We start from the raw sequence: 14501 nt of genomic DNA, 5'->3' as shown, positions 1-14501 counted from the left end.
TTTGGACAATCCCTTTCCCAGCAGCCCCAGCCGCAACCACAGCTTCCGAGTAAGTCTGTCCATGTGTCTGACAGTTGCGCTGCTTGCTTGCACAAGTGCTTTTTATGTTTTTAAGTCTAATTTTCTGTGTGTGTGTGTGTGTGCGGGTGTGTGTATTTTTTTTTTCCTGATTTATTTCATGTCATACAGGTGTATGCACTCTGCTGTTACACTTGTTTTCTTCCATACTCGCTTTGGCCTTTATTTTAGTCGGTGACACTCTGCTTCACATCCTCCTCATTACGTAACCATTTTAACATCAGTCCATGTTTTTAACACTCGTGTTACTCTACGCTGTGCTGCTGTTGGAGATGTTGCTTGTGTATTTTCTTGTGTCAGGTGTTTTACCCACCTCGCGCTTTACAGTTATCTGTATTTATTTTTCCTCCGTATTGTATGTGATTCCTTTCAATTCAGTCATCCATTCTTTGTTTTCTAAACTGTGCTCCGCAGGATAAGACAATAGACTACCAAACCTCCTGTGCTGCCACAAATACCTTAATGGACTGCGAAATAGAACAATAAAACTGGCACGCTTTTAATAATAAGGACAGTTATCTTGATGTTTTCCTCAGCTTCGATGATTTCAGTTTGTGTTCATGCATCTGAAGCCCAACTGAAAACCCTTCATTCAGCCATTCTGTACGGGCTCATCTTCTGTCCAGGAATTTGTCATCCGTCTGTCATCCTTCCTGTGCATTGGTTACTGCCTTTTTCTTTTTTTCCTCTGTGCCTATCACTCTGAATCTCTTTCTCGCTTTCTTTCTCCCCTCCTTTCTCTTTGACGGTTTCCCCCTTAGTTCAACCCTATTGCTTATTCTCCTTGCCACTGTTTTCCACTGTAGATGCTTCATCACGCAGCCTTGCTTCACGCGAGCGTGTGCACAAAAGCAGTGCGGCCGGGCCAGGCAGCGCTCTCTCATCTCTTGCTCTCAGACAAAAGGGTGGGTAATGCATGATGTCATCTCCTGGGACCATCCTGGAGACACAGCACAGGGATGGGCTCCATCTCATCTGCTGTCCCATGATCCATTTAGTTCTCCTTATGACCTTAGACATGGTAAATGATTTGTAATGTGTTCTGGGATACCAGGTGTCTTGCAGTCTGAGGCATTTGCAAAACATTCTCTATTTCCTGAGTACATTAATGGCAAAGGAGAGGCTTTGCATCATGCAACTTGGAGAATTTTTTTTTTTCGTTCTATCGAAGACATATTTCTTTATTAGAGTACACAGGCTCGCCAGGATTTGAATGTTTGCATTCTTGTTGACTCTTCATTCTTTCCCCGTAATTTTCTTTTTGCATATCTCTTTGGACCCTCATGTTGCTTTTATTTTCCTTTTCCCCCTCTCCTTCTGATCTCCAGGTTTCATGTATCTGTTGATGCTTAATTTGTTTTTCCTTCAGATATTTAAATGTTAGAAAACTGAATGAGGTGAGTGCTTTTTAAGGTATCGTTACACTGGTAACCACTGATGTGTTATGATGTGCAGGTGATAGAGGGAATTTGGCAGGGCGATCCATATCTCCAGCGACAAAGCACCGTCAGGAGAGCCGCTCGCCGAAACCTGAAGGTCGCAACAGTCGAGTTGGTGACGCCGCCAAAACCAAGACCAATGACAGCCTTTCTGCCAGTGAGGCCCTTATCCTGAAGTCAGATACAGCTAAACTGCGCTCTGATTCCCATGGTCGCTCACACTCTCCAAACCACAACACCCTGCAGGCCTTGAAGGCTGACGGCAGGACCTCAGGCCTCAGGGCTGAGTCTCCTAACCCAGGCTCCCGTTCTTCCTCGCCCAAACAAAAGAGCCTCACCTCAGGCAGGTCCAGCCCCTCCAGCACCGGCTCCCCACGCTCTTCCTCTCCCCAAGACAAGAATCTACCTCCCAAAGTCAGCCCTTCATCAAAGGTCCATCTGGACCCTCCACGGGAAAGGTCCAAATCTGACTCCTACACCCTGGATCCTGACACTTTGAGGAAGAAAAAAGTACCCCTCACAGAGCCTCTAAGGGGCAGGTCCACCTCGCCTAAACCAAAACTTCCTCCGAAAGAAGCAAAAGGGGGTAGCAGTAATTCAGAAAACCGAGCTCCCTCTCCCCATGTGATTGAGGAAAACCTCCACATTGAAGTGGTGGAGGTGTGCACCTCCAGTGCCCTGCTCACCAACGATGGAGGCAATGATGAAAATGCTGAGCTGCGCAATGCTGAGGAGGGCTCCTCCAAAGTACACTTTAGCATCGGTAAGGCCCCAGTCAAAGAGGAGCTGGAAAGCCGCTCCTCGCCCAAAGTGAGCCGCAAGACGTCTAGCAGGCACGTGCGGCCAAAGAAAGATAAATCGGGGCCGCTCTTCAAAGGTGAGAGCATGCGGCTCACTGAGCCTGCCAAACAGGCCATGTCACCCTCAGTAGCGGAGTGTGCCCGCGCTGTCTTCGCAGCCTTCCTTTGGCATGAGGGTATAGTGCATGATGCTATGGCCTGCTCCTCCTTCCTTAAGTTCAACCCAGAGTTGACCAAAGAGCACGCCCCCATCCGCAGCTCGCTCAGCTGCCAACAGGGTCTGGAAGAGAAGGAAAGCAAGCTGAAGAATCGCCACTCGCTGGAGATCTCCTCAGCCCTCAACATGTTCAACATCTCGCCCCATGGGCCTGACATCTCCAAGATGGGCAGCATCAACAAGAATAAAGTGCTCTCCATGCTGAAAGAACCACCGCTGCCAGAGAAGTGTGAAGACGGCAAAGGAGATGCCGTCTCCTACGAGATGACCAGTCAATCCTCAATGAGGTCCAAGTCCATCCTGCCCCTCACACTCCAGCACTTGGTGGCTTTCTGGGAGGATATCTCTATGGCAACCATTAAAGCAGCCACACAGAACATGATCTTCCCCAGTCCAGGGTCCAGTGCTATTCTCAAGAAGAAAGAGAGTGAGAAGGACAGCAAGAAAGCCAAGAAGGAGAAAAAGAAGAAGGAGAAGGCAGAGGTGCGACCACGGGGAAATTTGTTCGGGGAGATGGCACAGTTGGCCATGGGAGGCCCAGAGAAGGACACCATCTGTGAGCTGTGTGGGGAGTCTCATCCATATCCCGTCACCTACCACATGAGGCAAGCCCATCCAGGTGAGAAACCTCTCCTTATGTTTATGCTGAATGGACGTGTCCTCTGTAAAACATTGCTTGTGAAGGGTTCAATATTATGAAGTAGTGATACATTTTTTTGTGTGTGTGTGTGTGTTTACCCTCTCAGGCTGTGGCCGTTATGCTGGCGGTCAGGGCTATAACAGCATCGGACACTTCTGTGGAGGATGGGCAGGTAATTGTGGTGATGGAGGTATAGGAGGAAGCACCTGGTACCTGGTATGTGACCGATGCAGGGAGAAGTATCTGAGAGAGAAACAAACAGCTGCTAGGGAGAAGGTACTGCTTCATTACACAAATTCAGTTTCACTTACATGACAAAAAAAAAACCCCAGATACTTTTCATATTAAAAGCAACAATATAGATACATATTAAAGCTATGTTTGTGTGAAAATGATCTTCTAAAAGACAGCTGGTGAAACTTGTTTGCCTTGGCCCTAGGTGAAACAGTCCAGAAAGAAACCCTTGCAGGTGAAAACGCCACGGGCACTGCCTACCATGGAAGCTCACCAGGTGATCCGTGCCAATGCCCTGTTCCTGTTGTCCCTGAGCAGTGCTGCTGAGCCCAGCATGCTGTGCCACCACCCGCCCAAGCCAGTTCATGCCCATCTCCCCAGTCTAAAAGAAGGGGTGTCTGAGGAGTTGCCAAACAAGATTGGCTGCCTCTACTTACAGACCTTGGCTCGGTACGTTACTGTCACTCACCAAGTTCATTTGCATACGGTTAAGGTCTGTCAAGGGCAGTAGTAAATGGTAAATATTAACAATCATCTCTTGTTTTTAGGCAACACACAGAGAACTTTGGGCCCTACCAGGATGATAACCTGTTTCAGGATGAGATGCGTTACCTGAGGTCAACTTCTGTTCCGGCTCCCTATATATCAGTCACCCCAGATGCCTGTCCCAATGTTTTTGAGGAACCTGAGAGCAACATGAAGTCCATGCCCCCCAGGTATAATAATAGATCACTGTACCCATCAACACAGTCCTCTCGAAACAGTTGAAACATATAGATAAAGGTTTGAAAAATATCCTCCAAATTCTTTTTTTCCTTCAGTTTGGAGACCAGCCCCATCACGGACAGCGACACAGCCAAGCGGACAGTGTTCCAGCGCTCATACTCAGTGGTGGCCTCTGAATATGACAAGCAGCACTCTGCCTCTCCAGCAAGAGTGAAGGCTGTGCCCAGGCGACGTGTCCACAGTGGGGACGCTGGTACGTTAATGCCCATGCATGAATGCCACAAAGCTGACTATATTATAAAACTAATTTCAGTGTTCCTGTTGCTAATGACAGTGGCTGCCGTATAAATTACAAAAGTCTTTCTTTTTAATTAATTTCTTGATAATTACTGGTTAACTTGTGGCTTTCTTTTGGAGTTTGCACTCATAGTATTTTGACCGATTGGCTCAGTACAACAACTGGATATTGGAATTTTACATTAATTGATGACACTGATATCTTAGAACAGATGCACAGTGACTCTCACTTTTTCATTTTTCCGCCTGTAGAAGTAGGCTCGTCTCTTCTCCGCCACCCATCTCCAGAGCTGTCCCGTCTGATCTCTGCCCATGGCTCTCTCAGTAAGGGTGAAAGAAACTTCCAGTGGCCAGTTCTGGCCTTTGTCATTCAGCATCATGACCTGGAGGGTCTGGAGGTGGCTATGAAACATGCGCTACGCAAGTCAGCTTGCAGGGTCTTTGCAATGGAGGTTAGTGCTCTCCCATCTGGTGATGACAAATGCTTTCTATGTCAGCCTAAGACATTCAGTCCACTCAGACTGAGATTTCCTTTGTATTTTCCATTGAGGCTGTGCTTAATGACATTATCGACTGCTTGTTGAATGAGTTTTGATTTCTTGCCTTTCTGTTTCCACAGGCTTTTAACTGGCTGCTCTGCAATGTAATTCAGACCACCTGCCTCCATGACATCCTGTGGCACTTTGTGGCCTCTCTGACCCCATCTCCCTTTGAGCCTGAGGAAGAGGAAGATGAAGAACACAAAGGAAATAAGGAGAATGTAGAGCAGGTATAGATCGCAGAAGTTGTTGCTGCTTTTTTTTTTTTTTTTTAAATTAATTCTCATTCCGAACGTTGGGAAAAGTTGACACGTGTTATTGTGTTGTGTGCTCTCCTACAGGAGAAGGATTTTGGTGTATGTGAGCACCCTCTTTCTGACATTGTCATTGCTGGTGAGGCTGCTCACCCTCTCCCTCACACCTTCCACCGTCTGCTCCAAACCATCTCTGACCTCATGATGTCCCTGCCCAGTGGCAGCTCTCTCCAGCAGATGGCTCTGAGGTACAACACACGCCATTTCTAAACTATTGGCCTCGTGTTCTAAAAACCTGTCATTTGCAGTCAAGGACATAGTGTCTCATGCTAGCCTAGACACTTCTCTGATTTTTTTTTTTTCCTCTCTTCTTTGCAAACAGGTGTTGGAGCCTTAAGTTCAAACAGTCAGATCACCAGTTCCTACATCAGAGTAACGTCTTTCACCACATTAACAACATCCTGTCCAAGTCAGATGATGGGGACAGTGAGGAGAGCTTTAACATCAGTGTGCAGTCGGGATATGAAGCCATTAATCAGGTGAAGCCCCAGGATGGTCATGACCCGTTTTCATTCACCAGCGCCAGAGCATTATTTAGATGACTTGATTCATAAGTATTTGAAGAATGATAGAGATTGAAAAATAATTTCAGTCATGTTAGCTCCAGTGACCGTTATTGCCTCTCTTCACACATCCTTTCAAATTGTTGGTTTCAGAGGTCATTCAGATACTTCATATTTGTTTTCAATTCAAATCTCCTCTACAGTTGCTAAAGACAAGGATCATTTTCCCAAATTGTTGGGGACACTCTGCATCATAGAGTGGTACTTAAATGAGATGTGTCATTTCAGGAGCTGTGTTTGGTGACCTGCCTGAAGGATCTGACTAGTGTGATGGACATAAAAACATCCAGCAGGCCAGCAATGATTGGCAGCCTGACTGACGGCTCTACAGAGACGTTCTGGGAGTCAGGGGATGAGGACAAAAACAAAACCAAGAGCATCACTATTAGCTGTGTGAAAGGCATCAACGCATCTTATGTGTCTGTGCATGTGGACAACTCCCGGGACATTGGAGTGAGTTTGGAACTGCCGACTACAATTTGTCCAAATTTCTGTTGGCTGTTTATTCAGCCTTTTTAACAGTGTGGTAGAGTTTAGGCTTCTTTATTCTTATTATAAATTAAACTAGATCAGGAATGTCAAAGTATGTTGAAACATTAGGGTTTTCGTATTAGTCTTGTGTAATGTATTGTGTATAATACATAAGATATAGTACATTATAACTGATTTATTGTATCATGTTCACTGACACTTGTTTCTCAACCTTTAGAACAAAGTGACATCCATTACGTTCCTCTGTGGAAAGGCTTTGGAAGACCTCTGCAGAATTAAACAGGTATGGCCTTCAAATATTGCCCCACTTGTAAGGATGCAGGAACATACAAGAAAAAAGTCTACACTTTTACGACTTCCTTTAATGATTTGATCAAAGAGACAACTATGGCACATGACTGTGGATCTGCTGACCTTTCAGAGCTTCAAGGCAAAAACCAGATAATTAACATAGAAAGTCCTTTATAATGAAGTCTGAACCCTTAGCTTCTGCTTTGAAATGTAGATCACAAGACATTTTAGTCGGTTGACCCGTAGGTCTTTAAGGTCATTGATCTGTGTGATGTCCTCAGGTTGACCTGGACTCAAGACACATGGGTTGGGTGACCAGTGAGTTGCCTGGAGGGGACCACCACGTGGTTAAGATCGAGCTGAAGGGACCAGAAAACACTCTGCGGGTACGGCAGGTCAAAGTGCTGGGCTGGAAGGAAGGCGAGAGCATCAAGATCGCCGGACAGATCTCAGCCAGCGTGGCCCAGCAGAAGAACTGTGAGGCCGAGACTCTGCGTGTGTTCCGCCTCATCACCTCACAGGTAGGCTTTCAGTCTCACACGGCCTGGCTCCAAAGATCAGTCTGCCCATTGTGCATGAGAATGTCATGAGTAAGGTCAAATGATCACGCAAACGAAATTGAGAACTTATACGTACCTCTATTTCAGCATCTTCAGCATTTTCCAAACAAATGTCCTAAATTTAAAAAGCCCCCAAACCTGCTCCCCTCTAATACATAAATATGTTTTCAAACTGTACATGGTCCCACTGTCAAATTCAAACCCTCATACGTGGAGAACATTTCTGTATGGATAAAAGAGTTTTGCTGATGTGCTTGTGTAGGTGTTTGGGAAGCTGATTTGTGGGGATGCTGAGCCCACTCCAGAGCAGGAGGAGAAGAATCTGCTGTCCTCTCCAGAGGGTGAGGACAAGGTCAGTATTGTAGTCAGCCAGGGCTGACATAGTCCCGTGTTCCTCATTATTCAGTCTCACTATTTATTCATTCATTTATTCCCTTTGAGCTCATGGTGGCCCAGACAGTGAGTCTGAATATCTTTTGATTACTTCTCCAGGCTCCATCAGATGCAGATTTGAAGGAGCACATGGTTGGCATCATATTCAGCAGGAGCAAACTGACCAACTTACAGAAACAGGTAAGCAGTGACTGTAATAAACTTTGGTGTGCCTAGGAGTGTTAACCAAGCCCAGAGACTGCTGAATATCGTACACCTGACCGTCTTTCCTCTCCTCTGGTCAGGTATGCGCCCACATCGTCCAAGCAATTCGTATGGAGGCTACGCGTGTGCGTGAGGAATGGGAGCACGCCATCTCCAGCAAGGAGAATGCAAACTCCCAACCCAATGATGACGACGCCTCCTCAGATGCATACTGCTTTGAGTTGCTGTCCATGGTGTTGGCACTGAGTGGGTCAAATGTGGGACGACAGTATCTGGCCCAGCAACTCACCCTGCTGCAGGATCTCTTCTCCCTGCTCCACACAGCCTCACCTCGCGTCCAGAGACAGGTAACCTCAGGGGCCTGCGTCTGTGTCTGTTAGACAGAAAAGTTGTGTCAGAGTTTACTTCCCCATAGCAGAAGGCCATAAATCAGTAGTCTATGACTAGCGTATCATGTATCATTTGTATGTAAAAGATGAGGAAACTCTGCCTGAAGCTTTTTTCTCTCACTAGTCTATCTGTATGTCACAGACATGGCTTGCTATTGAAATGATTTGCCTGGTTCTGTTGGTTTACGACGGTCCCTTTTTTGGCAAACAGGTGACATCACTCCTCAGACGTGTGCTTCCCGAGGTGACCCCTGTGCGGCTGGCCAGCATCATAGGAGTGAAAGCCCTGCCGCCAGCCGACATCAGTGACATCATCCATTCCACAGAGAAGGGTGACTGGAACAAACTGGGCATTCTGGACATGTTCTTGGGCTGTATTGCGAAGGCACTCACTGTTCAGCTGAAGGCCAAGGGCACCACTATTGTGGGAACAGCTGGCACGGCTGCTGGCAAAGGAGTAACAACAGTCACTCTGCCCATGATCTTCAACTCCAGGTCAGCGAACATGTCAGTCAGCCCCGGTTCTCTGCTGACCTTATTTTCTCACATCAGTCCAGAAAAAGCCTTCACTAAGTCTTTATTTAAAGAAAAAAAAATCTAAAATTGCACTTGACGTGATCACAATAGCATGGATTGGCTGTGTTTATTTTTCTGCTTTTCTGGCACCGTATTTGTTTACAGCTATATTCGGCGTGGGGAGAGTCACTGGTGGATGAAGGGCTCCACTCCTCCTCAGATTGCTGAGATCATCATTAAGCTGGTCAAAGACATGGCTGCTGTGAGTGTTAAAGAGTGTTAAATACTCAGACGTTTTTGAATAACGTTGTACTGAAGTCTTTTCTTAGCTTTGAGCAAGCCTGCACATTTTGTTGGGGTTTTTTTTCCCTCATCATATTTATCTGAAATACATTTACAACAGTTGTTATGGGATTCTTAGAATATAATGCACCTTTTGATTATCTTTATTTTGAAATATTCTCTAATATTCTCTGTCTGTATTATTCTCAGGGGCATCTGTCAGATGCCTGGTCCAGGGTGACCAAAAATGCCATTGCTGAAACCATCATCGCTCTCACTAAGATGGAAGAGGAGCACCGCTCACCTGTGCGCTGCATTGCCACCACCCGGGTATGACTCAAACCAAGCCTAATGTTACCCAACCCTTCTGGTCTGTGTTTTATGATTAAACGTTGTCTGCAAGTAGAGTTAGTCAGAGGTCCGTTGGGTGTTGCCCTTTATTGATATCAATAGCACGTGATGTGTGTCAGTTTTTACAGCTATCTATAACACTATAAAAGTCATTCCAGATCAAGATCAGATCAAAACATACAGTTTGTTGTAGATTAACACTAGCATGCTTTGTCCTAGTTATCAGGGCCTTGTTGATGAGTAGTTGAGTTCAGTCAGGTATGTTTGTGTTGGATTAGAGGGGAGAGAAAAAAACAGTCTGGGGATTTCCCTGTATTTTTAGACCAAAGTCGTATGTTGAATATGCCATATGTATTAATCCTTGTGTTAAATCAGAGGCCTTTTAGTAGGTAATTTTATGTAGTTCCACTGAGTGAATGCATACTGTGATGAAGACCTGAATAAAGCTTAACTTCTATTGTATCTCCTACAGCTCTGGTTAGCTCTGGCCTCTCTCTGTGTGCTGGATCAGGACCATGTTGACCGACTGTCCTCAGGCCGCTGGATGGGCAAGGATGGGCAGCAGAAACAGATGGTACACTGCACTTTGTCCTGCCTCTGTACCTGCAATACAGAAATAGTCATGTACCTAAACAGCCGTTACATAAGAGCACCCTCACCCGAAACAGTGAGATTTGACTCCTTACTCTCTGCATGTTTATCAACAGCCTATGTGTGATAACCACGACGACGGCGAGACCGCAGCCATCATCCTGTGTAACATGTGTGGAAATCTCTGTACAGACTGCGACCGTTTCCTCCATCTGCACCGGCGCACTCGTTCTCACCAGAGACAGGTTGGCTCCTCTCTCACCTAAAGAGAGTCATTTGCACTGAGTCACGCACATCTCACTAAACCTTGTTAATGAAGGTGAGCTGAGCCAGACCGGGTGAGTACGACCTCTGACTTATGCCGGCTGGCTGTTTACAGGTCTTCAAGGAGGAGGAAGAGGCCATTAAGGTAGACCTGCATGAAGGCTGTGGAAGAACCAAGCTGTTTTGGCTCATGGCGCTGGCTGATTCCAAAACCATGAAAGCTATGGTGGAGTTCCGAGAACATACAGGTGACTTTCCCCTTTATGCCGCGTTATATGGAAGCGGCATTGGATTCAGTTATACTGATCAGTCTTGACTTTTTGGTTTCAGTCACCACTGATGGCTTATTTTGTGTGACTGTAAATGACACAGCTCCCTCTTCCTGTCTCTCAGGTAAACCGGCGTCCAGCAGCTCAGACGCCTGCCGGTTCTGTGGCACCAGGAATGGCACAGAGCTCTCTGCAGTAGGCAGTGTGTGCTCAGACCCTGATTGTCAGGTACACACACAACCTTAGTATCCATAACCAAGCATAAATGCATTTGAGACTCTTCCAAATGGTACATTCTGTATAAGACATCACACTCTGTAACTGCAGCATTAGTAACACAAAGGAAACAAGAGAGAGAGAGAGAGATAACATAACTAGACATGCTGTGCTGTTCTGCGGTCACCCTGATAAATGAAAGCCCATGTGGTGTGTGTAGGAGTACGCGAAGCTGGCCTGTAGTAAGACCCATGCCTGCGGCCATCCCTGCGGCGGCGTGAAGAACGAGGAGATATGTCTGCCCTGCCTACATGGCTGTGACAAGAACACCGGCTGTCTGAAGCAGGACGCTGATGACATGTGTATGATCTGCTTCACTGAGGCTCTGTCTGCTGCCCCTGCTGTGCAGGTACACAGTATTCCCACTCCTACGACGTGAGCAAAATGCTAGGGGCCCGGCTAAAATGACAAAGCCTAAATGTTTGACTTTACTCATTCTGCTCTGTTCTTTAGTTGGACTGCAGCCACGTGTTCCACCTTCAGTGCACACGCAGGGTCCTAGAGAACCGCTGGCTTGGGCCCAGGATAACCTTTGGGTTTATGTCCTGCCCCATTTGTAAGGTGGGTAATCTAGTAAGCACTCACTGGAGATACAAAACTAAAATAAACGCTGTAAAGAAGAGTCCGTCCACCTACGCTAAGCAGCTGAGCATGAGCAGCAAAAATGATCAAAAAATGTATCCATGCACTCCTAATATGATTTTTTTTTTTTTTTTTAGTCACAGTCTTGATTGTATGCACTTGAGCTGACCTTTGAGACCTCTTCTTCATTGATATTTTTGCTTCTTCTAGAACAAAATTAACCATTCGGTGATAAAAGATCTACTCGATCCCATCAAAGAGCTATATGAAGATGTTAGGAGAAAAGCTCTAATGAGACTTGAGTATGAAGGTCTGCATAAGAGTGAGGCCATAACAACTCCTGGAGCTCGTTTCCACAACGACCCAGCTGGATTCGCCATGAATAGATATGCGTACTATGTCTGCTACAAGTGCAAGAAGGTAATAGCATCTTGATTTGTTCTTATCAAAATCTACCCCTATTTCTGTTTCATACCACGTTTTTAAACTAGTAACTTATCATTTTCTACTGTCAGCTAACCAAAATTAGTACCCTGAAGAGGATTTATATTCATTAAATAATCATTTTTGTTGTTTTTTTCTGAAATAGAAGTGATACATAGGAAAAAAATGCAAAAAGCAAATTAGGTTATAATTCCTGGAAAGACATTCATGCAGAAAAGGACGTAGCCAGATGCAGCACAAAAACTATCACTGTTTTCACACAAAAGCATTTGACCTGTCCTGCTTGCTCTGAAATGAAATTTAGAAACAGTAAAATGAAATCAGTTTAAATGAACACTTTTTTAGGAGAGGAGGTCGTTTCTCTAAGCTTGAGTAGTCTGATAGTGTGTGTATGTGGCATGATTCATTCTCACAGGCTTACTTTGGCGGAGAGGCTCGCTGTGATGCGGAGGCAGGACAAGGGGACGACTATGATCCCAGTGAACTTATTTGTGGAGCATGCTCAGATGTGTCCAGAGCTCAGGTCAGTGAGGAGGAGGGAGTATTCAGATGACTGTGAATGTATTCAGATGAAAATGCCTCTGCATGTATTTTTATGCTCGTCACGGCACGCTCATGTGACCTTGTCACAAAAAAAAAAAAAATCCCCCTTTTTCCTGTCAAGAGAAAAAAACCCAACAACAACAAAAAACATTGGAATGGCACATGTATGTGAATTTAAGAGAAATATGTTCTGTCACAGATGTGCTCTAAACACGGGACTGATTTCCTGGAGTATAAATGCCGTTACTGCTGCTCAGTGGCTGTTTTCTTCTGCTTCGGGACCACACACTTCTGCAACGCCTGTCATGATGACTTTCAGAGGATGACCAGTGTCCCTAAAGAGGAGCTGCCTCATTGCCCTGCTGGTAAACTGGAATTTCCTGTCTGTTGTGGAAAAAAATACCCTATTTTAAACAATGAGTATAGTATTCCCCCGTAGCATACATTTGTAATGTTTATACCCCTTGTAAGTAACATCAACATCTTTTCTTTTGCCCAAGAGGTAAGCATTGTTTCTGTTAACCATGTTTCCAGAAAAACAGGTAAAGGATTATGAAGTCAAATATTTATCTGGTCTCTCATCTTTACTTGGCAGGTCCTAAAGGTAAACAGCTGGAGGGGAGTGAATGTCCCCTGCATGTGGTGCACCCTCCCACTGGAGAGGAATTTGCCTTGGGCTGTGGGGTGTGCAGAAATGCCCATACATTCTGAACGGCAGGATCTTGTCAGAGTCCCTATCTGAATTCCCATTCATCCACTCCGCTGTGACTGCAGACTACTGCTTTAGCCCAGTCTGAGCATGGGCTCACCGGAAACATCCGGCTCTTCAGAAGAGGTGAAAGGTCTCTGTGCACCAGAGTCCAGCTTCTGTCTGGATTCTGAGGAAAACCCAGAAAAAAAAAAAAAAGAAAACAAACAAAAAAAACCTTTGTGACGTGTTTGCATGCGGCCGTCGTAACCCTCGGCTCCCATAAACAATGCGCACCTCCCAAAAATCACTGAAAGTGTATCAAATGTATTGAAGATTAAATTTGAGTTAAAGTAAACTACTCATGACAGCTGTGGATGAACTTGGTGTAAAAAAGTAAAATCCCATGAGAAGTCATATTTCCAGCTTCCTAAAATTGAATTTAAATGATATTGTTGTATGTAAACTGACTTTTTTTTTTTTTCGTAATCTTGTACAGTATTCTCCACTGTAGAGCGCATCATGGTTTGACGGAAAGTGAAAAAAAAAATACATTCTTCTGAGGTTATCTAAAAGAACCGTTAAGAATGTTATGTCTGAGAGGAAAATAGTGTACGATTTATCTAATCTTGTATATAATGATAGTATCCAAAATAGGTGTATTCCAACGTTGCTACTCAACACTTCAGTTTTGTTTGATATTCTGGGTTATGTTTTGAGCCAGATCTTTTAATGAAGTGCAATACTGGGTGTGCCTCCTTATCTTGCAGCTGTAAACATATGGAATGTATGTCAATAAAGCCACTGTACATTTTTATACAGTGATAAATGCTGTTGTTTTCCCCCCTGGCAAAATGTTACACCATCTTTGTGCTTAGAAGATGTCTGAAGGTTGATGTGAATCCCTTTTCAGCTCCACACTGGAATAATGTGGTACAAACCCCATTTTGTCTTTTTAAAAACATTAAAGGTGAGTATGTTATACCCCTGTAATGTAAGGACTGAACACATAAATACTTTGAGGCCAGCCCTCGCACCAAAAAAAAAAAAAGATCAAAAAGAAACTTAAAATGAGAATCAGTGATGATCCTCTTTTAGGAGGTTTGGGAATATGGGAGGGGGTTGGGATAAGGGTATGAGAAACAGCTGCTCTAATAGAACAAAATGTAAGTACGTGTGAACCTGCTCTGTAATATCTGTGGTGGATGAAGTTGAAATGGTAATAAACCAGGTTCTGTTTCGCAAGGTATACTCAATGGGTCCTGTGTATTTTTATCACACCATTGTTCAGTCTTTTTTTTTTTTTTCCAGAGATGTCATAATAAATGATAACACTGGTATAAGATAAGACAATCTAACATAAAATTGCAAACAAAGGGGTACGTTTCTGGACACTGTTCAGTCGTACTTGCAAATCGGCGAGCTCGTTAGCTGTTGTGGTGCCACCTGCTTGGTCAAGACTAACTGACTATTCAGTAATAACGGCTGCATGGCATCGCCCGGTGAAGACACTGACTGG

The 14501-nt window shown here is 44.8% G+C and overlaps 1 protein-coding gene across 2 annotated transcripts in view; it reads left to right on the top strand.

Annotated features, from left to right (window-relative positions):
• The window catches only part of mycbp2 (MYC binding protein 2), a 61944-nt gene extending 47726 nt beyond the window's left edge, over positions 1-14218 (top strand). Inside the window, exons 55-82 of one of the 2 annotated variants that reach the window (XM_030787141.1) lie at positions 1534-3153; positions 3281-3450; positions 3614-3858; positions 3957-4124; positions 4230-4387; positions 4684-4883; positions 5051-5200; positions 5312-5472; positions 5607-5763; positions 6076-6300; positions 6557-6622; positions 6912-7151; positions 7453-7542; positions 7683-7763; positions 7868-8134; positions 8388-8671; positions 8858-8954; positions 9185-9304; positions 9798-9899; positions 10033-10161; positions 10296-10428; positions 10574-10677; positions 10886-11074; positions 11179-11286; positions 11518-11727; positions 12167-12274; positions 12494-12659; positions 12890-14218. In XM_030787141.1, coding sequence (XP_030643001.1) covers positions 1534-3153; positions 3281-3450; positions 3614-3858; positions 3957-4124; positions 4230-4387; positions 4684-4883; positions 5051-5200; positions 5312-5472; positions 5607-5763; positions 6076-6300; positions 6557-6622; positions 6912-7151; positions 7453-7542; positions 7683-7763; positions 7868-8134; positions 8388-8671; positions 8858-8954; positions 9185-9304; positions 9798-9899; positions 10033-10161; positions 10296-10428; positions 10574-10677; positions 10886-11074; positions 11179-11286; positions 11518-11727; positions 12167-12274; positions 12494-12659; positions 12890-13005 — 5864 coding nt within the window. In that variant the 3' untranslated portion in view covers positions 13006-14218. Of the gene's footprint in view, positions 1-1533; positions 3154-3280; positions 3451-3613; positions 3859-3956; positions 4125-4229; positions 4388-4683; positions 4884-5050; positions 5201-5311; positions 5473-5606; positions 5764-6075; positions 6301-6556; positions 6623-6911; positions 7152-7452; positions 7552-7682; positions 7764-7867; positions 8135-8387; positions 8672-8857; positions 8955-9184; positions 9305-9797; positions 9900-10032; positions 10162-10295; positions 10429-10573; positions 10678-10885; positions 11075-11178; positions 11287-11517; positions 11728-12166; positions 12275-12493; positions 12660-12889 lie in introns of both variants that reach the window. The other variant, XM_030787140.1, reaches the window with a different exon arrangement.
• The last annotated feature ends 283 nt before the right edge of the window (positions 14219-14501 follow it).

The sequence above is a fragment of the Chanos chanos genome, chromosome 10 (assembly GCF_902362185.1).
Source record: "Chanos chanos chromosome 10, fChaCha1.1, whole genome shotgun sequence".
Lineage (NCBI taxonomy): Eukaryota > Metazoa > Chordata > Actinopteri > Gonorynchiformes > Chanidae > Chanos > Chanos chanos.
Note: the sequence above shows the minus strand (reverse complement) of the source record. Positions and strands in the feature narration are given on the sequence as shown.